General features: G+C 36.8%; 1 protein-coding gene and 1 long non-coding RNA gene across 19 annotated transcripts in view; one reads left to right on the top strand and one right to left on the bottom strand.

Moving 5' to 3' along the window:
• Positions 1 to 22023, top strand: part of GPHN (gephyrin) — a 722880-nt gene that overhangs the window by 636849 nt on the left and 64008 nt on the right. For all 18 annotated transcript variants that reach the window (XM_055291351.2, XM_063644412.1, XM_063644411.1 and 15 more), the window contains 4 exons: positions 6351 to 6406; positions 13802 to 13921; positions 15556 to 15614; positions 16713 to 16866. In XM_055291351.2, the coding sequence (XP_055147326.1) occupies positions 6351 to 6406; positions 13802 to 13921; positions 15556 to 15614; positions 16713 to 16866 (389 nt within the window). The remainder of the gene's footprint in view (positions 1 to 6350; positions 6407 to 13801; positions 13922 to 15555; positions 15615 to 16712; positions 16867 to 22023) is intronic.
• The window catches only part of LOC129488856 (uncharacterized), a 38234-nt gene continuing 22218 nt past the window's right edge, over positions 6008 to 22023 (bottom strand). Inside the window, exons 3-4 of the long non-coding RNA XR_008659725.2 lie at positions 12048 to 12136; positions 6008 to 6480 (exon numbers count right to left, since the gene is read on the bottom strand). This is a non-coding gene — a long non-coding RNA (uncharacterized lncRNA). The remainder of the gene's footprint in view (positions 6481 to 12047; positions 12137 to 22023) is intronic.

The following is a 22023-nucleotide window of genomic DNA, read 5'->3' as shown; positions in this document are numbered from 1 at the left end:
TCTCTATCAACTATTTCCTAGGTCCTCTGAAAGTTATGCCATCTCTATGTGCTCTAAGTTGTTCGGCCTTAAAGTGGAAATGATAAGACTCTTTAGTATTGAAAATAAATGACTAGCTATACAGTATTTCAAGAGACTTAAAGAAAGATCACTATGGCTGGAAAATGAAAATGAAGGATAATTCCATGGCAGATGATTTGAAGATTATCGTTTTCTGTGTACACAATGAGTAGTTATCTAGTGGTATCGATTTCATATCAAATAATATAACCAGAAATCTTCAAATAAATGTGAACAGAACTAAAAGTGTTTTCTGGACATTAGAAAAAGGAGGAATAAGAGGGAACAGCTTCAGTGTCTTGCATTAAACATTAATTGTTTACATAATGCATATGCCATTAGGGTTTGGTTTATATTGCTTTTATCACTTCTTTCAAATTAAATTCTACAGTTGCAAAGCAGAAAAGAAATTCATTAGCAGATATGTCAGAATTACAAGGGAAACAATTCTAAATCTGCAGAAGTCCTTCAAATCCGTTCATCTTTTCTAATGACGGTCTGTGGTTTACTTTCTTTTTTTTCTTTCCAAGCCCTAGGTTCATGTGCTATCATGCCTCCGCTTCTGCCCTCTCCCACCTGAACTTGTAGAATTCATCTTGAAAAACTGCAACTTTTTCTAACCTGTTTCTTTCATAGATATGTTTAAATTTATATAGTCATGCACCACATTAGCATTTGAGTCAAAAACAGACTCTTACATGATGGCGGTCCCATGAGATTACAATGGAGCTGAAAAATTCCTATTGCCTAGTGATATTGTAGCCATTGTAAGGTCACATAGTGCAACACATTACCTTTCCTATGGTTAGATATGTTTAGATACACAAATACTTAACATTGTGTTACAGTTGCCTATAGTATTTAGTATTGTAACATGCTGTACAAGTTTGTAGCCCAAGAGCAATAGGCTATACCATGTAGCCTAGTTGTATAATAGGCTATACCATCTAGGTTTGTGTTAGTACACTCTGTGATGATGTTCACACAACAAAATTGCCTAACAATGCATTTCTCAGAATATATCCCCATTGTTAAGTGACTCATGACTGTATCAGGAAGTTAGATAGATTGATAATTATTTTTCTGTCTTCATAAGACAAACCTTGGTGTTAATGTAAAATTTGGACTCCTGTAGTTCACTGATTGTTTTATTCCTTAAATTTTCTCTTAGTCTGAATTTATCTGTATTCAGTTCGATCTTATAGTGCTCTGCTCCTCAAAGAGGGTAATCCATGGACCAGCAGCCTCAGCATCAGCTTGTTAGAATTTAGAATCTCAGGCCCTGCCCCAGCCCTACTAAATTAGAATCTGTATATTCACAAGATCTCCAGATGATTTACATGCACATTAACTGTTGAGAAATAAGAGAAATAATAAAAATTACTCCTCTCTTGGTACCAAGAAACTTCTATGTAGTTGGTTGACTGATTCTTCCTTAGCCAGCAATATAGAGCCACATTTACCAACTGGAAAGGTTCAGAGTAGGGTGGAGAACATAGTGCAAGTGAGCACATATTCTCTCCACAATTGGTATACTTTCCCTGATAACAAAGACCTTGCTCCTTAGAATCACTTCAGAGTGCTTTCACATATTGGCCTCCCTGGAACTCCATACTAGGCTTGCCCCAGATGACCTCCAGCTACTCCTTACTCAGTTTATTTAGAGGATTATGCAGAACATTGATATGAGCATTTTGAGTTTATGTGCATGTGTGGGGGAACAGGAGAAAAGAGAAGTACTTCCCACCTAAAACTTTTTGAGAAGGCCAACTTCATTTCTTTATTCTTTTAACAAATATTTATTATCAACGATGACCTAGGCACTATGCTAGACAGAATAATGATGTAATCTAAGTTATACAGAATTAATCAAAGCAGTCTCTTTTTTTTTTTTTTTTGAGACAGGATCTCACTATGTTGCTCTGGCTGGAGTGTAGTGGTACAATCTCAGCTCACTAAAACCTCCACTCCCCACCCCTCACCCGGTTTTCAAGCCATCTTTGCACCTCAGCCTCCCAAGTAGCTAGACTACAGGCACACACCACCACAGCTGGCTGTTTTTTGTATTTTTTGTAGAGATGGGGTTTTGCCATGTTGCCCAGGTTGGTCTCAAACTCCTGAGCTGAAGTGATTTGCCCAGTCAAAGCAGTCTTTCTAAACATTCTTAAGATGTTGACTCAAATTTTGAAGGAAACAATATATATGGATCAGCAAAAAGTATATATAACAAATATAAAACTTTGTGTTAGAAAATATTACTTATTTGTTCATTTGTGCATGAATCTTCTAAGAACATTTTTGTAGCCACATTGATTCATCTACCAACCATTTTGAATACTTAACATATTGAACATTTATTTAACACCTATTGAACAGCAGCCAGGGATTTGCAAATACTGTGAATACATTTAGAAGCCATAATTGATTTCAGGCTACACTGGGGAAACAAAAGAGGATGCACGCAACTCTTGAGGGGAGAGGAGTCAGATATGACTTCATAGAGAAGATGACACTTGAGCTGAGTCTTTTGTTTTTGTTTTTGTTTTTTTTGAGACGGAGTCTCGCCCTTTCACCCAGACTGGAGTGCAGTGGCGCGATCTCCGCTCACTGCAAGCTCCGCCTCCCGGGTTCACGCCATTCTCCTGCCTCAGCCTCTCCGAGTAGCTGGGACTACAGGCGTCTGCCACCACGCCCGGCTAATTTTTTTGTATTTTTAGTAGAGACGGGGTTTCACCTTGGTCTCGATCTCCTGACCTCGTGATCCGCCCGCCTCGGCCTCCCAAAGTGCTGGGATTACAAGCGTGAGCCACCGCGCCCGGCCTTGAGCTGAGTCTTAACAGCTAAAAAATCTTTAATCAGAAGGCAAGAATAAGAAAAGGACGCTTTAAGTAGTGGAAGTAGCATATGTCATGGAGCCAAAATATGAGTTATCTTGGTACTCTCAGGGATAGTACTAGCAGTTGATAATAGCTAGAGTATAACATATAAGGAAGACATGAACCAAGGCCTTTGCACATATGTTCTCTTTGTACACAATGATGGAGCACTTCCACTTCATGTCTATCTTTTCCTCTCTCTCCCTCTCCTCCTTTCCCTCCCTATCTCCCTCCCTTTGTCTCCCCCTACCTACATACACACACACACACACACACACCCCTACTTAGCTCTTACTCATTCTTCATATTCACATCAGAAATCCTTTTATCATGCTTTTCATGACCCTCCAGTGTAGCTCAGGTGCTTTAATTATATACTCTCATAAAATCATGTTTCTTTGCTTTGGAGTGGTTTTCTTAATTTGTATTTATATATTCATTAATGTGATTATTTGATTAATATCTGCCTCTCCTGATGCATCAGTGGCTTTAAGAGTTTTATTTTAACCACACCCATGGGAAGAAATACATTAAATGTACATCAAAAGCCAATGATATACATACACATATATAACATACACAATACATATAAATATACATACATACACATATATAAACAAAAATAAGTTTTATGAAACAAGAGTCATCCTTACCATGTGTGTTGAAATATATTTTTATCCTTTTCATTAAAAAATTGTTCACAAGTTGATTTTACAGCCTACCTCCATTTGTCATCCAGAGTTTGAAAAACCTTGTAACAGGTTGGCACTGCACTAAAATAGAAGCAGTGTCTAGGTTTACCCCCTACTCTCTCTCCAGCCCTTAATTTAACACTTGGGGCATAAAAGACACTCAGTAGACATTTACTGAATGAATAAAAGGAATAAAGAGCTTCAAAGCTATTGTTTTAAAAGTGTGATTATCCCCATTTTTACCAACAAGAAAACTGAAGGTGAGAGAGGTTTAGTAATTTTGCTGAGAGTCCCTGAAGCTAACAATAAACAGAACCAGGATTCAGAATCAAGTTTTTTTACTCTAAAACAATGCTAATTTCCCCCTTGTGCAGGAAGTAAAAAAAGAGAAAATGGGTCAGGCACGGTGGCTTATGCCTGTAACCATGGAGGCCGAGGCAGGTGGATCACCTGAGGTCAGGAGTTTGACACCAGCCTGACCAATATGATGAAACCGCGTCTCTACTAAAAAATAAAATAAAATACAAAAATTAGCCGGGCATGGTGGCATATGCCTGTAATCCCAGCTACTCAGGAGGCAGAGACAGGAGAATGGCTTGAACGCGGGAGGCAGAGGTTGCAGTGAGCCGAGATCGCGCCATTGCACTCCAGCCTGAGCAGCAAGGGCAAAACTCCATCTCAAAAAAAAAAAAAAAAAGGAAAGAGAGAGAGAAAATATCTAGGTTGCTATAGGAGGTAGCAAGCTGATAATTATTTATCTAGTAGAGAAACAATTTTAAATAAGTTTATTCATGTTTGAGATGCAGTTAGTGTGGAACTCTGAAAGATAATTGATGTTTTAATTTTCTACAGTAAGAAAATTATCATTTGCTCTGAAAGGTGGCAAAAATAAGTGGAGGGATAGATGAAACAAGATTGGTAAAATGTTGGTAATTGTTGAAGCAATGACATCTATGTCTATTGTAAAAACTTTTTTTTTTTTTTTGAGATGGAGTTTCACTCTTGTTGCCCAGGCTGGAGTGCAATGGCACGATCTCAGCTCACCACAACCTCCGCCTCGCAGGTTCAAGTGATTCTCCTGCCTCAGCCTCCCAAGTAGCTGGGATTACAGGCATGTGCCGCCACACCCGGCTAATTTTGTATTTTTAGTAGAGACGATGTTTCTCCATGTTGGTCAGGCTGGTCTCGAACTCCCGACCTCAGGTGATCTGCCTGCCCTGGCCTCCCAAAGTGCTGGGATGACAGGTGTGAGCCACCACACCCAGCCTGTTGTAAAAACTAGTTAAACTTTAAAAAAAAAAAAAACCCATGAAAATGGCTTAATAAAATAACATTACAATAAAACTCTTCTATAACACTTTTTACAAGTAAAAACTGAACAATATAACAGGATTCCAAAAAAACACAAGAAAGGCAAGAGTTTATTAACTGAGATAATATCTATAAAGCATAAAATACAACATCTTGTGACAGAAGGGACCCAGTGTTAATTTTTGTCCCTCTTCACATCAGGCTAACCAAAGCCATTTATGCAAAAAAGGGATGACTTCATTATAAATAGTGTTTTATATAAGCCTTTAGAAAAAAGTATCACTTTATAGCCACATAAATGAGCAATTAATCTAATGTCCTTTTGAAAGAGAAAATATCATTATTTATCAGTATGATTATAAATGTAATCTAAATATTCGTATATAATGTATATATTTTTTGTAGATACGTCCCCAAAACTCTGCTGTTTGCAGATAACATGAAGGTAATAGTCATGATTTTAAAACTTACTAGATAGGCATTTTTGCCCAGTCGTATTGGTCTGAAAGCCACATCATATGTCAAGAAAACTCTTTGAATCTCCAAGAATGTTTCTTCATCTAGCCATTGTTATACTGTATATATTTTTTTAATAAATTTTTTTATCCCAATTCTGGAATTTTTTTTTCAATTTAAAAATAAATAGCCAATGGAAAATGTGATGCAGTACTGCCTATGTATTCTAACTCATAAATAGAATTTTGATACATTATTTAAAAAAACTGTGCTACAATTACGAGACTGGATTTTAGTCCTAGCTCTACCATTAACCAGAAATTGTTCAAAGTACTTTACCTTTTCTTTCTACCTGATTTCTTTCATTCTATAATTCATTTCCTTCTGCTGTCAAATGAAGAAAGGAATGTTCTTCCTATGTCACATCAGGAAGCCCAGACTGGGAGATAAATAAGAAAACAGTATGAAGTCATTAAAATGTTATAGAAAAATGGAGACATATGGATATGTATACAAAGTGATAAATCCATTTATATATATATATGTGTGTGTATATATATATATATGTCCATGAGTGTACACACACACATCACACATACATACACATGGATAAGGTGGTATTTATTTAGGAAGATCGGCTAGAATAACTTATTAGAAAAGCACAAATGTGGAAATTACGAGGTGACAGGAAGACCATCTCCAGTGACACCATGGCACAATTAGGCACCAGTGGTACAATTAGGACCACTTCTATCAGTGCATGTGAGTTGCAGATACCAAACATTAAACCAGTAGTAACAAAGCCATTGTCAAGTCTAGGAGATCAGAAAAATATTCCACTTCTCTAAGTCTTATCAAATAATTTGAGTCAAATTTTAGAATTCCAATTTTAGGTTCTTGTTCCATGCTATAGGTCCATACTGATGTTTGTTCTTGGCTCTTTTCCATCTCACAGCTGCTGATGGCCCAGGAGATCGTTTCATCATTGGGGAATCCCAAGCTGGTGAACAGGTGAGATTGATAGGCCTGAAAGGCACTGAAGATTTCAGCTTCATGGACTTTGGGCATCTAATTCTAAATTTCTCCTGTCAGTGTAGTGGAAATTAGAGAGATTAGTCAGAAGGTTATCAAAGGGATGAAAGTATAGTTCCCAGGAGAACCAAAAGAATTATTTCTTAATTGAAAATATCTACATCTATTAATATATGACATAGTATTATTAGTATGTCTCACAGACATGCCTTACAAGCATTTTCCAGACCTGTGATTGGGCGATTCTTTTTTTCCTGAAAGAAAAAAAAAATGTTCTGAATAGAACAATTTCTAGGTAATCTTCTCAGACTTTTCCCCAACTTGTGTTACAAATAGGGAAACTTAGAAGTAGATTATTTAAACTCTTTAGCTAATTATTTAATTTAATTTTTCTCACTGATTGTCATTGGTATTTTTATAGGAATTGCAATGAATCTGTAGATCGCTTTTTTGGTAGTATGGTCATTTTCACAGTATTAATTCTTCCAACCCAATGACATGGGATGCTGTTTCTTTCTCTCTTTTTTTGTGGCCTCTTCAAGTTTTTTCATCAGTATTTTATAGTTTTCCTTATACAGATTTTTTACCTCTTTGGCTAAATTTATTCCTAGCTTTTTTTTGTAGTTTTTTTTTTTTTTTTTTTTTGAGACGGTGTCTCGCTCTGTCGCCCAGGCTGGAGTGCAGTGGTGCAATCTCGGCTCACTGCAAACTCCGCCTCCCGGGTTCACGCCATTCTCCTGCCTCAGCCCCTCCGAGTAGCTGGGACTACAGGCACCCGCCACCACGCCCGGCTAATTTTTTTGTATTTTTAGTAGAGACGGGGTTTCACCGTGGTCTCGATCTCCTGACCTCGTGATCCGCCTGCCTCGGCCTCCCAAAGTGCTGGGATTACAAGCGTGAGCCACTGTGCCCGGCCTTTTTTTGTAGTTATTATACATGGGATTGCTTTCTCATTTTCTTTCTCTGCTAATTTGTTCTTGTATGTTGATTTTGTATCCTGCAGCTGTACTATATTTATCAGTTTTAAGAGTTTTTGGTGGAGCTTTTAGGGTTTTCTATATATAAGATCATGTTATCTGCAAACAGGGACAATCTGACTTCCTCTTTTCCCCTTTGGATACCCTTTATTTCTTTCTCTTGCCTAATTGTTCTGGCTGGGACTTCCAGTACTAGGTTGAATAAAAGTGTTGAAAGTGGGCATCCTTGTCTTGGTCCAGATCTCGGAGGAAAATCTTTCAACTCTTCCACATTCAGTATGATGTTGGCTGTGGGTTTGTCATCTAGGGCCTTCACTGTGTACGCTCATTCTTTCTATACCTAAGTTGTTGAGAGTCTTAACCATGAAGGATTGTTGAATTTTATCAAATGTTTTCCTAAGTCTGTTGAGATGATCATATTGTTTTTGTCTTTCATTCTGTTGGTGTGATGTATCACATTTATTGATTGGCATATGTTGAGCCACCCTTGCATCCCCACAGTAAATCCCACTTGATCATGGTAAATGATCTTTTTAATGTGCTGCTGGATTCAGTTGCAAGTGTTTTATTAAGCATTTTTGCATCAAGGATATTGGCCTATAGTTTTCCTTTTTTGTGTTGTATCCTTTTCTGGTTTGAGTATCAGAATAATGCTGACCTCATAGATTGAGTTTGAAAGAATTCCTTCCTCTTCAGTTTTCCAGAAGAGTTTGAGAAGAATTAGTATGAGTTCTTCTTTAAATGTTTGGTAGGATTAAGCAGTGAAGTCATCAGATCTTGGGCTTTTCTTCAATGGGAGACTTTATTACAGATTCAGTCTCATTACTCATGATTGATCTGTTCAGGTTTTCTATTTCTTTTTGGCTCAAGCTTGGTAAATTGTATGTATTGAGGAATTTATCCGTTTCTGCTAGGTTTTCTAATTTTTTGATGCAGTTCTTCATAGTAGTCTCTAATGACCCTTTGTATTTCTGTAGTATCAGTTGTAATGCCTCCTTTTTCATTTCTGATTTTGCTTATTTGGGTCTTTTTTTATTAGTCTAGCTAATGCTTTGTCAATTTTGTTTATATCTTCATAAAGTCAACTTTAATTTCATTCATCTTTTATGGTTTTTTAGTCTCAATTTCATTTGTTTCTCTGATCTGTATTCTTTCTTTCCGTCTTCTGATTTTGGATCTGGTTTGTTCTTGCTTTTCTAATCCCTTGAGATATATCACTATGTTGTTTCATTGAAATCTTTCTACTGTTTTGATGTAGGTGTTTGTTGCTATAAACTTCCCTCTTAATGCTGTTTTTGCTGTATCCCATAGGTTTTTGTCTGCTGTGTTTCTATTTTCATTTGCTTTGGGAAATCTATTTATCTCTTAATACATTTATTGATCCATTGGTTGCTCCGGAGCATGTTTTGTAATTTCTACATGTTTGTACAATTTCAAATGTTCCTCTTGTATTGATTTATAGTTTTAGTCCATTGTGGTTGGAAAAAAATTCGATACAATTTTAGTTCTTTTAAATTTGTTGAGACTTGTTTTGTGGCCTAATATGGTCTATCTGGAGAATGTTCCATGTGCAAGTGAAAAAAAAATGTGTATTTTACAGCTCTTGGATGAAATGTACTATAAATATCTGTTAAGTCCATTTGGTCTAAAATGCAGTTTAAATCCTGCGTTCCCATGTTGATTTTCTATCTATATGACTTTTCCAGTGCTGAGAGTAGGGTGTCAAACTCCCCAAATATTATTGTATTGGAATCTGTCTCTCCTTTTAGATAAATAATACCTGCTTTATAGTGGGTGATCCCATGTTCAATGCATATATGTTTGCGATAATTGTATCCTTCTGGTAAATCAATCCCTTTATAATTATAGAATGACCTCTCGTATTCCTTTTTACAGTTTCTGACTTAAAGTCTGTTTTATCTGGTATAAATGTAGCTACTTTGACCTGATTTTGGTTTCCATTTGCATCAAATATCTTGATTCATTTCTTCACTTTCAGTCTATGTGTATCTGTATAGGTGAAGTGAGTCTCATGTAGGCAGCAAATAGTTGGGTTCTTTTTTTTTTTTAAATCCATTCAGCTTGTCTGTATCTTTTAACTAGGGAATTTAACCTATTTATATTTAAGGTTATTACTGATAGATGAGGACTCCTGTCATTTCATTGTTTTCTGGTTTTGCTTACCCCTTGCTCTTTCCTTCTCTTATTGTTTATCATTGCAGTTGGGTGGTTTTCTGTATTGATACTGTTTTATTCTTTTCTCTTTCTCCTTTATTAATCTGCTGTACCAGTGAGTTTTATGCTTGTGTGTGTTTTTGTGATAGTGATTATTGTCTTTTTGCTTCCAGATATATGACTCCCTTGAGAATTTATTGTAAGGCCAGTGTAGTAGTAATGAATTCTCTCCATTTTTGCTTGTCTGGGAAAGACTTTATTTCTCCCTCATTTCCAAAGGATAGCTTTGCTGCATATAGTATTCATAGTTAGAAATTTTTTTATTTCAGCACTTTGAAGATGTTATCTCCTTTCTTCCTGGCCTGTAAGGTTTCTGCAGAGAAATCTACTGTTAGTTTAATGTGGATTTCATTATATATGACTTGATTTGGAGACCTTTGGAATTCCTGGACCTGGATATCCATACCTTTCCCCAGACTTGGGAAGTTTTCAGCTATTATTTTATTAAATAAGTTTCTCATGCCTTTTCCTTTCTTTTTTTCTGAAACTCCAATAATATGAATATTTGTTCTTGTGTGGTGTCCCATAAGTCTTACAAGCTTTCTTCACTCTTTTTTATTCTTCTGTTTCTCTCTCTCTCTCTCTCTTGCTGGGTATTTCAAACAACCTATCTTCAAGTTCAAAGATTCTTTATTCTGCTTCACTATTGAAGCTCTGTATTGTAATTTTTTATTTCATTCTTTGAAATATTCAGCTGTAGAATTTCTGTTTGGTTCTTTTTTATGATTTCTCTATCTTTGTTCAATTTCTCATTCTTATGAATTGTTTTGCTGATTTTGTTGAATTATCGCTAGGTTTTTTTTTTTTTTAATCTAATTGAGTTTCCTTAAGATCATTATTTTGCAATTTCTTTTCCAGGAGTTCATTGATTTCCTTTTCACTGGAGTCTGTTAATAGAGATGTATTCCTTTAGTGGTGTCATATTTCTTTGCTTTTTTGTGTTTCTTGTGTCCCCATGTTGATCTGTGTGCCTGGTAGAACTATTGCTTCTTTTAGACTTTCTAGGGTGGTTTTGTAGAGACACCTGTAGTTGGGCTTCAGTGTGTTGGTTGCAAAGGGTGTGGTGACTTTCTGGACGGGTGCAATGGTGTAGTCTCCATGCAGCTTTTTCAGTTGCATTCAATGTCAGCAATAACTGTGAGTACCTCAGTGGCCTAATCCATAGAAGTTTGTGTCAGTGGTAGTAGTAGCATAGGCTGTTAATATCCTTGGTGTCAAGGGCTTTTGGAGTCCTCCTCTTCTTGTTTTCCACACAATAGGGAGAATCAGCTGAAAGGATCCCTCTTGGTGTTAGGTCTGACATCCCCTCCAAGCAGCTACAGTGACACTGGGCTCAAAATATGGTGCTTGGAGTGACTGTGGAGCCAGGATCCAAGGCTCAGGGTCTTGTGAATCTATTGTGGCACCTGGTTCTTGGGGTTCAGGTTCACTGTCTGTGGCAGAGTTGGATGTAGGTTATCCAAAGAACCAAGGTTTATGACTGAGGCACCCCCTAGCAGCTTGGACCTAGGTGCCCTGGTTGTACCTGTGATTTTATACCTCATGGGCAGGGTGTAGTACTGACCAAACTCCAAAGAAAAAGGTTTTGGCCAGGGGAGCAGGGTATGGCCGCAGCTCAGGAACCAGAGCCAGTAGGGCTCAGCAGCAGCTCGGGTCACAGTGGATAAGGTACTCTGTAGTAGTGACTCTAGACCCCTGGATGGTGGGGCTACGCAGATCCTCACCTCAGACTCTGAGGCCAGGTGCAGAAGCAGCAGATACCTTAGAATGGCAGAGCACAGCTGTGGTTTGATCCCCAGGGGGTCAAGGATCAACACAGAAATGACTCAACTCCCCAGAGAGAGGGGTATCTCAGCAGCTCAGACTCTAAGGGGCTATAGTCTAGCTCCAGAGAAGCAGGGTACTAGAGTTATTTGGCCTGTAGGTCAGGGTATCTTGGCTCAATCAGCACTCTGTTTCTCTAGCACATGAGCGACTACATCAGCTCAGCCTGGGATGCATAGGTGCTCAGCCTGGCAAAGTGTGTGCCACATACTTTCTAAGCCTTGCAATATGTCTGGAAAAAGGATGATTAAAGAAGATTAGAAACTATCTCCAATGTCTGGATGCAGTTAAGGGAAACCAATAAAGGACTCTGCAGCACCCAGGAGCTAGCAACAGTGAGATTTCCTTACCACCTCTTAGTCTGAAGGAGCAAAGAAAGACAATGGTACCTGAACCTGGTAAGATTCATAGCTATGGAGGAGGACTGCCCAACAGCAGCTGTTGCTCTCAGTAGCAGAGATGCCCTAACCATCACCAAACTGCAACCCAGGAGGAAAAGAGCAAGGGGAATGAAAACTCTACTTTTCTGTCTCTCTCCTACCGTCTAAATCTCTTACTGACCCCTCCCTTTGGCTGAGTCTCACCAGACGCCAAAGTGATGGGAAACTGGTTAAAATAGTCCATAGAGGTCAGCTTCTGGACCACAGCACAGAGTAGAGAATGATGATGTGATCTGGAGAGGCAAACAGAAAATGAAACAAATCTTTGTAAGGCTTATATTCTATAATATGTAATGCACTTAACATTGTACCCAGCATAGATTGTGGGTTCAATAAATATTAGTTATTAGTAGTATTGCTTACAGTAATAATATGGAGAGAAGATTTTTAAGACTTTTCTAATAAATTTCCTGTTTTACTTTGGTTATACTTTCAGTAGTAGGGTATTTTTTTTTTCTTAACCATTCCCTAAGGGGGTGTGTGTGTGTGTGTGTGTGTGTGTGTGGTTTATTTTACTTTGTCTTATTTTGGTGGTTAAAATAACAACAATGACAAAACATACACACACATAACATTAAATATACCATCTTGACAGTTTTTAAGCTTATAGTTCAGTAGTGGTAAATATATTCACATTGTAGGGACTTAAGATATTAAATAGAGTCATGAGTTACTTAACGAAGATATATTCTGAGAAATATGTTGTTGGGCAATTTTCTTGTTGTCCGACCATCATAGAGTGTACTTACACAAACCTGAATGAGTAGCCCACTACACACCTAGCCTACATGGTGTGACCTGTTGCTCCGAGGCTACAAACCTGCACAGCATATTACTGTACTGAATACTGTAAGCAATTATAATGGTATTTGTTTATCAAAACAAAAAGTACAGTAAAAAATGTGGTAATCTTATGGGACCACCATCATATATGCAGTCCAACATTGAGCAAACGATCCTTATGCAGCACATGACTATACTTATGAGGCAGACATCTTTAGAAAGGAATCTTTTGGCAGGGGGGATTAATATTGTCTCAGGATTTTTTCTTAGGGGGAATTTGAAGCATTCATTTTCCAAACTCCAGTCTAAATCATTGCCCCTGACAAGTGACTTTCAGATCACTTGTCTATCAGATCAAATCTATCAGATGAATCTTACAGAAAAATGCTTTTCCCCATGTTGTAAGAAGTTAGCAGGGAAGGTTCTATCTCTTACACCATCAATATGAGAGCACAAACAATGAAAATCTTGTTTTTCATTTTCAAAAGTAATGTTTAACCTAGGTCATTACAGACACTGGAATCATTTTTAAATGATTTAATTATATTTGCTCAACTTCTATTATTAATTGATAGGTGAGCGAATATGTTTTAGAATATTTTCAAAGGCAATAATTAAAATATTTCTGGCTTGCCTTTATTTAACCAAAAAGATTAGTTAATAAAGTACTGCATTTCTCAAACATCAGAACTTCAATAAGTTACGAAGGTGGTTTTTTTTTTTGTAATTGTTATTCATAATGTATGTCCTAGCAATTTTTTTACTTACAGACTCTCAAATCACTTTACATATATTAGGAAAATGTACATTATTTGAGAGGCAAAAGTGGCAAATGTAAATGGCAGTTCTTCAAAAGTAAAGCAGAGCACCAAGAAAGACACCGAATAGTCATTACCTTAAAGTACACATAAAATCAGCTTAAATGAACCTAAAGCCTCTTTAGTGTGAGTGCACCTGTTTGTAGATAGCTTTTACTACACTGGCCCAAAATGAATAAGACTGTAAGACTTTCTTTTATGGTTTATTTTTTAATATTAAAAAAATTAACATCCTCTGCAGACTTTTCCTTTGCAGCAGCAAAGTACATCAACTGTCTTTTTCATGTTTATTTCCAGCCAACTCAGACAGTAATGCCAGGACAAGTCATGCGGGTTACAACAGGTGCTCCAATACCCTGCGGTGCTGATGCAGTAGTACAAGTGGAAGATACTGAACTTATCAGGGAATCAGATGATGTACGTCATCACCAAGTCTTACTGCGCTGTTGTTCCTATGGCAGTATTATGTCACAACCGTTTTCTGCAATGTTTGTGAGATTAACCCATTTTGGGTTATTTTGTTTTGTTTTGTTTTTGCTTATGGTGAGATCTTATATTGTAGTATATGAGTCTCCAGTAAGTAAGAAATTTCCTTAATCTTGAAAATCTGTTGTTACAGGAAGGCTTTCTCTGATCATTGCTGTTATAGCAGAATTTGAACCATATTTGACCCAAGCAGTTTCACATGCAAACAAGGAAAGAAAGTACCTCAAGAAAGAAAAGCAGAGATATTAATGGTTGACATACCTTCCAGAGCAGAGATATTAATGGTTGACATACCTTCCAGAGCAGAGATATTAATGGTTGACATACCTTCCAGCTGAGAAATTTGCCATTGAGACTAGCTTCTGATAAAATGTCAAGGAGTTCATGAAATCAGAATTTACTAGAGAAGAATTTAACTAAGAGCACTTGGGCAAGTTCTTGAATATTACACTAAGCCAAGCATTTGAACCAAATGACCCTTTCACGTCTGGTTTTCTGTAAGTCCGGAAAAAGCTGTGCCACCAAATGACAACCTGGAAATATTAAGTATGTATGTCAGTTCTCCCTCCATTGCCTCAAGTAAAAGATGCTGGAATCTTTTTGTACCTAAGCAAGGCTTTATCTCACTGAAAATAGTGGCAGGTTATTGAAACCAGAGTATAAGCTAGTAATAAAAGTAGAATAGATTCAACTGAGGTTTTAATAATCAGCTATCTTACTTGTTTTGTGAAGAAAGTAAAGATATATTTTAAAGCTGAGGTGAAAAATAAACATAATATTCTCCCAAGCCGAGTAGATAGTAAAATTGGCCATGCCAAGAGACGGACACTTTCCCTGATCTGGAGATTTTCTTTTTAATCACCTTTCCATATGTAAGGCTTATAAAATTCAACCCTTGGCAAACAGATCACATTGCCTGCTGTTAAAACTGCCTAAGCAGATTTATTGGCATCAGGGAAGCCAGCAGAGCACTGAATTCCAGAACACATGCATCCACAGACTCTGCCAGATGACAAGACACAGTTCCAATGTCACAATATTATTCACAGCCCATAAATGTAAAATTGATTATTGCAATTAATGTACAGAAATCTACTACCAGGCAAACTATAAGTCCTTTACTGAAATTTCTGCAAGTATTTGGTAATCTTGGCATGGTATTGAACCCATGATTCATGGGAAAAGAAGGAAGATATTACCTCTATGCACATTCACTTTATTAGGGTAGCCATCTACATATATATATAAAAATATATAAATAAATTATATATAATGTATTAGTTCAAATATTAAATCTTATAAACAAGATTTAATATTTGAATTGGTACTTTTTTTAAAGCATAAAAATTAGAGAAAAAAATTTTTTTATTTATTGGCACCAAACCTTCTAATTTTTCAGGAACCTGTGTTAGAAATTCGGTATTTTCAGCGGGTGTAGCAAATAGTTTTCTTTTTCTCTATATTTGTATATATCCTGGGCCTATCTGGTGGTGAAAGTATCGGAGTAGCTAAATTCTACTGCTCAGAAATTCTATTTGAAATTACATGACCTGCTCTTCTTATAGGGCACTGAAGAACTTGAAGTGCGAATTCTGGTGCAAGCTCGGCCAGGCCAAGATATCAGGTAACTTCAAAACACATAGAATATATAGCCTACTTTTGTTTCTACATGATCATTTACTCAGGAAACCCTGGCTACTATAAATCTGCAGCCATGTCAATTAGCCATTAGTTTTCAGGGCTTTAACAAAAAGCAAAATGAATTTTATGAATTGTGTATCACATATCTGTCCTGCTACTTTTTAATGAAGATGGTAAAGGCAAGTTAGTCAAAAGCAAGAAAAGAAAGAGGTAAAGTCATGAGCCTACATATTCTACAGTTAATTCTACTCCTAGATAATCCAGAATTACCCAATCCCATCCCTAAATAATCTGGAATTTGGTATTAACTCAGATAATACCAGAATTGGATATTTACACAATTAACTGATAGCATATGCTCTAGTGACTACCAATAATAATGGAATAATCTGTTCCTCCTTATATACAAAGATGAGGCTATTTGCTATGATAAATAGTGCATATACCTTAAATTATTTTTCTTACAATGGAATATGTTTACCCTGATTCCATTAATACTAATTTGCTGAACATCCCTTTGTAGCGAAGCTACACTTCTCCCTCCCTATGGCAGCACACCAAGGTGAATGTACCTCAGTAGCCATAGATCAGGACCAACCTAAGTGGTCCATATGGAAATTACCTCTATGACTGTAACCTCATTAGCATTATTCTCCTTGCCACAAAGCTAGCCAGCTGTGGACCTCTTATCATTAATGCCGCTAGATATTTCCATACAAATTCTTGCCTTATCAAATAAAGTTTACAATTGGTATTTGTATTATAATGTAACACAAAACAATTTGTAAAGTAATTTTCTTCACAGGTACTCAGGAAAAAAAATTTTCAAATATGAAGTAACATGTTTTTCTTTAGCAGTAATATATTCAAATCCTATTTCTCTTTTCTGTTGTGTGATTTAACTTTTAAAATTAAAAAAGCATAGGATTTTTAGAATCCCTTCATTTCAGTATTTTCCTACTACTTTATTTCTTGACTTTTTTATCTTCTTGAATGTCCTTTTTTGACACTAAAGTTTACCTCTGAGTTGAGAAAATGTTGTCTCTAATCACACTGCTTATGGTTCTGCTTTGACTTTCAGACCCATCGGCCATGACATTAAAAGAGGGGAATGTGTTTTGGCCAAAGGAACCCACATGGGCCCCTCAGAGATTGGTCTTCTGGCAACTGTAGGTGTCACAGAGGTTGAAGTTAATAAATTTCCAGTGGTTGCAGTCATGTCAACAGGGAATGAGGTATTAAAAATAAAAATAGAGGGAGTGGGGAGAGGGCCTGTAAGATAAAGGTATTTCTCACATCTGTTCTGTGTTGTAAATAGAATGTTGTAAATTATAGATCATACCAGTGGATCCACATTCTTATAACAGGGAAACAATAAATCGGCTTTAGGATAGTTTCAAGTTCAGAATATGAGAACAAGGAAGAACTAGTTAAAATTATGTATTATGAAATGTTCTCTTCTATTAGAATGAAATACTATAACCAATGGCCTTTCCACAAAGTCAGTACACAAGCAAAAAACTTTAGCTGCTAGCCATAGATATTAAACTATACAAACTCAGTACTATTTCTGTTTAGACAATGAATTGTGCCCATCCTGCTGCTGAAATGATGAGCTACTTCTGTGTGGGAAGTATCAATGAATCAGGACATCATGGCTAGCACTTCTTGTGAAAAGTTCCATTTGATCTTTAATCACCAAGAAAGATTTGATAATCAGGTTTTTTTTTTCTCTCTCTCTCCCCAAAGATAGCATCTCTAGTGGCATGATATTTAGAATGGGTCAAAATGTCATTTCATTCCTGATTTAGAAAAGAGAATTTAGTCCATCTCTTTCTGAGAACTCTTGAAAAACTTCCTATTGCCTGTTTTGCTTAGGTTGTGCAAAACTTCAGTCAGAAACTCCAAGGTCAAATGGAGAATACTAAAAAGTGAATCTGCTGGAAACTCAAAACCTTATAAAAGAATCAGAAACTATTGAGATTTTTTAAAGTATTAATAATTCCTTTGACCTTACTATTAAAGAAAAGATTAGCAGGATTTTTTTGAAATCTCTTTGTTCTGAAAAAAACCCGTCATTATTTTTAATTTCTTGAAGTCTTGGAAATGAAAATTTTCAAAGCTCTTTTTATGATCTTGTAGTCCTTTTGGTTAAAGCAAAAGAATAGACTGTTTTATTTTGCAAATAGATAGCTAAATCAACATTCCAGATGTGCTTACTTCCCAGTATATATGCACTAGTCATTTCCAAAAACTATTGATTCACAGAAAACATTCTTTTCAATTTGATCTATATAGTAATGATTTTAATATCCTTAGAACCAAATAACACTATATATAGCATCAGAAATAAATTTTTGTTAAATTGGTTGACTCAGTGAACTATTCTTTTTTATGATTTACTTACATGCTTTGTGCAACAAGTAAGTTCACGGAGTTTGAGAAAGCTAAACAGTAGCACACTCGTGGACCAGGCATGGTGGCTTATTCCTGTAATCCCAGCATTTAGGGAGGCTAAAGCAGGGGTATCAATTGAGGCTAGGAGTTCAAAACCAGCCTTGGCAACATAGTGGGACCCTGCCTCTACTAAAAAGTTAAAAATAGCTATGCATGGTAGCACATGCCTATAGTCCTAGCTACTGGGGAGGCTAAGGTGGGAGGATCACTTGAGCTCAGGAATTCAAGGCTGCAGTGAGCTATGATGGCACTACTGCACTTTAGCCTGGGTGACAGAGTGAGACCCTATCTCAAAATAAAGTAAAATAAGAATTAACACACTCATAATAACTATGTAGTTAATAGGAAACTCTGTCAAAGCAATATTGCTTATATTTCTCTCACATGCTTTTGTAGGTCTGGACTCATCCTCTCAATTATCCACAGAGTATATTGTTAGTATTTTGTTTAAGCTACCTTTTACACTCAATTAAAACTATTTACTGGAAGTAGGCTAAGGTAATGGGGTGAGAATAGAGATAGTATTATATCATGAAATCTAGGGAAGAGTTTGTAGTCTTAGTTCCCTGCCCCCATAGAGCTTATTACTCTTGAAGAAGCTTTGACTAATTCTACATGACTCCTTCCCCTACTTTAACAGGCCTGCTATACTAAACTTTACCACAGTTTTCTGAGAGAATAATGCTTCTAAATTATATTATCTCTGGTTCCATATAGCTCAACATTCCTCCCTTTCTCTTATTCAAAGTTAGTTTTTATTATGACTCCATGATCATACAGTTTAATTTTCTTCAGTAGATAATTGGGTACCTCTGTGCCAGGCACTTTACTGGAAATTGGTGACAAAAAAAGAGATAAATAAAGCATATTATCTCTCCTGAAGACTTGAAATTCTCAGATACCCAGAAAACAATAGCAAAAAAAAATTAACTATTTTCAGAGAGGGCAAAAGAAATTGCCCTTAATGTAGCAAGGTCATAATTTACCCAGTCACAGTACAAACTTTCCTTAAGTATTGGTTTTAGTTTCCTTTGATACATATGGTTTCAGGCCGGGCATGGTTGCTCACGCCTGTAATCCCAGCACTTTGGGAGGCCGAGGCGGGAGGATCACTTGAGGTCAGGAGTTCGAGACCAGACTGACCAACATGGTGAAACCCTGTCTGTACTAAAAATACAAAAAAATTAGCTGGGTGTGATGGCACATGCCTGTAGTCACAACTACTTGGTAGGCTGAGGCAGAAGAATTGCTTGAACCCGGGAGGTGGACGTTGCAGTGAGCTGAGATTGCGCCATTGCACTCCAGCCTGGGCAACAGAGAGAGACTCCATCTCAAAAAAAAAAAAAGATATATATGGTTTCACATATGTCCACTTCTTGAATCTCATATGACATATTGGTAAGCAGGACAGTTGCCTTGGCAACCCAAAAAATGCCGTACAAGATGTCTATGTATACTCTTTAAACCTTCCCCCAGTATTTTGTTACTGTATGAGCTTGTTAAGGACCAGCAAATTATTTCAAAATTGGGGATATAGCATCATCAATTATAGCTAACATGGAATAGCTGATTTCAGTATTTGTTGATTTCAACAAACTGTGCATATTAAAATTTAGATATGCAACCTGTGGTGATTCATGCCTGTAATCCCAGCACTTTGGGAGGCCGAGATGGGTGGATCACTTGAGGCTAGGAGTTTGAGACCAGCCTGGGCAACATGGCAAAACCCTGTCTCTACAAAAAATACAAGCCAGGCGTGATGCTATGCCCCTGTAGTGTCTGCTACTCAGGAGGCTGAGGCAGAGGTTACAGTGCGCAATGACCATTCCACTGTACTACGGCCTGGGAAATGGAGTGAGACAAAGAAAGAAAAGAAAAAGAAAAGAAAAGAAAGAAAAAGAAGAAAGAGAAGGAAAATAAAAGAAAGGGGAAGGGGAAGGAAAAAGAAAAGAGAAAAGAAGAGAGAAGAGAAAAGAAAAGAAACAAGGAAAGGAGGGGAGGGCAGGGCAGGACTGCTTAGGAGATGGGTGCACCAGAATCTCACTAATTACCACTAAATAAATTATTCATGTAACCAGATACCCCCTGTTCCCCAAAAGTCTATTGAAATAAAAAATTTTTTAAAATTCGAAAAAGAAAACTCATTCACAATCCAAAAAAGAAAGAAAGAAAGAGTCTCACAATTTTGCCCAGACTGGCCTTAAACTCCTAAGCTCAAGTGATCCTCCCACCTCAGCTTCCCAAGTAACTGAGACTACAAGCTTATGCTACCATAGCCACTTCACAGGACAGGTTTTAAGCCAAAATTATTAAACCAATCAAATCTGTCCAGAGCCATCTTAATGGAAATATTATATTAATTATTTTCTAACACAATTTGTAAACCTCTGTATTTCTAAACCAAATTCTGAAAGACTCCTTAAATTATGTTTAAAAGCTCTAAATGTTTCTCTTCCCTTCTTATCTTGTAACCTAGTAAGCCAAGCAATTAGCTTAACTATCAGTTAAACGTTTTTTTCCCCAGAGTTTTATTAAAAGCTATTTGGAACAGGAACATGCTTCACAAGAGCTCATTGACTTTTCTCCCTCTTTTTCTGTTAGACCTATTTATCTGAACTATCTGGGTGTATCCATAATAACCAGAATTGAGTTTTGATCAATTAATAAATTAAGTTTTCTAGAAGACAGAGAAAGAAAGTGAGACGATTACCACAAATATGTAAAGAGTTACTGACCACTGTACAAGTCTAATCATCTTCTTTTTGCAAAGAGTGGGAAAGCCTTAAATGCAAGCAAACCCATGTCAATATGTGAGAAAGAAAGGAAGTCATTACAACCAGTTCAAATAGTGTCTTGGGCACTTGACAATTCCATCAAGACTATAGGATTAATTAAGTCTTTAAAAGTACTTTCAAGTGAATAATTGTAGTCATATCAAAAGTACTTCAAAATGACCACGGCAATTCCAGGTTGTCCCTGATGAAATTATGCTTTTTAGAAAGATAAATATGTGAAAGAGAAAACAGAAGCCAGAGTTATGCCTGGAGATAGTGCAAGTTTATTATTAAATGAACCCATGAATTCATTAGCTACTGGTCATTCAAAAGGGAAAAATAGCACTTAAATATTGTATCTAAAGTCCTCAACAGTAAAGGTTGAACCCCTGGCAGCTATCCCTAAAACCCAACAAGCGAGAATGGGTAGAGAGGAAATCTCTCCCAAAGCCAGTTTCTCACAGACAAAACTAAGAAAAGTTCTTATAGGCACACAACAATGTGGCCAACTGACAGATAGGATGGCCAGTTTCAAATCTTTACTAGGAAAAACAAAAATTAGTATAAATCCAATCAGATAACCAAACAATTCTGGAAACCTTATACTTACAACAAAAACAATATCAGCTCTCTTTGGGAGTTCAACAAAAAAAGGATCAGACCTCAAAACAAGGGCTGGAGTTAATCTAAGCATCATAGACAAGGAATCCCCCCAAGCAAAAAGGCAGAAGAGACCTCACTGAAATACAGTATAATCAATAATATAACTGGTGGCAAGGGTTCCCACCTAAGTCTTGGTAGGATTTTCATAATACCAAAATCCTAATACAGAGACCACCAGGAAAACCTGTTAATCATAAAAAATGGTTATATTAAAGTTTCTGAGCAAAAGAAAATATCACCTTGACAATGTTGGGGAGGGAAAAATAATTTTTCCTCTACCCTTGTGAGTTCTTACCTGGGACCTCTATAAAAGATAGATTAACAAGAAAAAAAGAGAAGTTAGTTAACATGTATACCTCATGTATATATGGGAGATAACCCAAGGGAAAATTAGTAAAGTGATGGCTGAGAAGTCTGGCTTAAATAGCATCTTCAGCAAAGAACAATACATTCTTAGAGAAGTGATGAGACAAAGGAAAAGGACCTTGAGTCTCTACG

This window comes from Symphalangus syndactylus, chromosome 8 (assembly GCF_028878055.3).
Source record: "Symphalangus syndactylus isolate Jambi chromosome 8, NHGRI_mSymSyn1-v2.1_pri, whole genome shotgun sequence".
Taxonomy (NCBI): Eukaryota; Metazoa; Chordata; class Mammalia; order Primates; family Hylobatidae; genus Symphalangus; species Symphalangus syndactylus.
The sequence above is the reverse complement of the archived record's forward strand: the minus strand, read 5'-3'. Positions and strand labels throughout refer to the sequence as shown.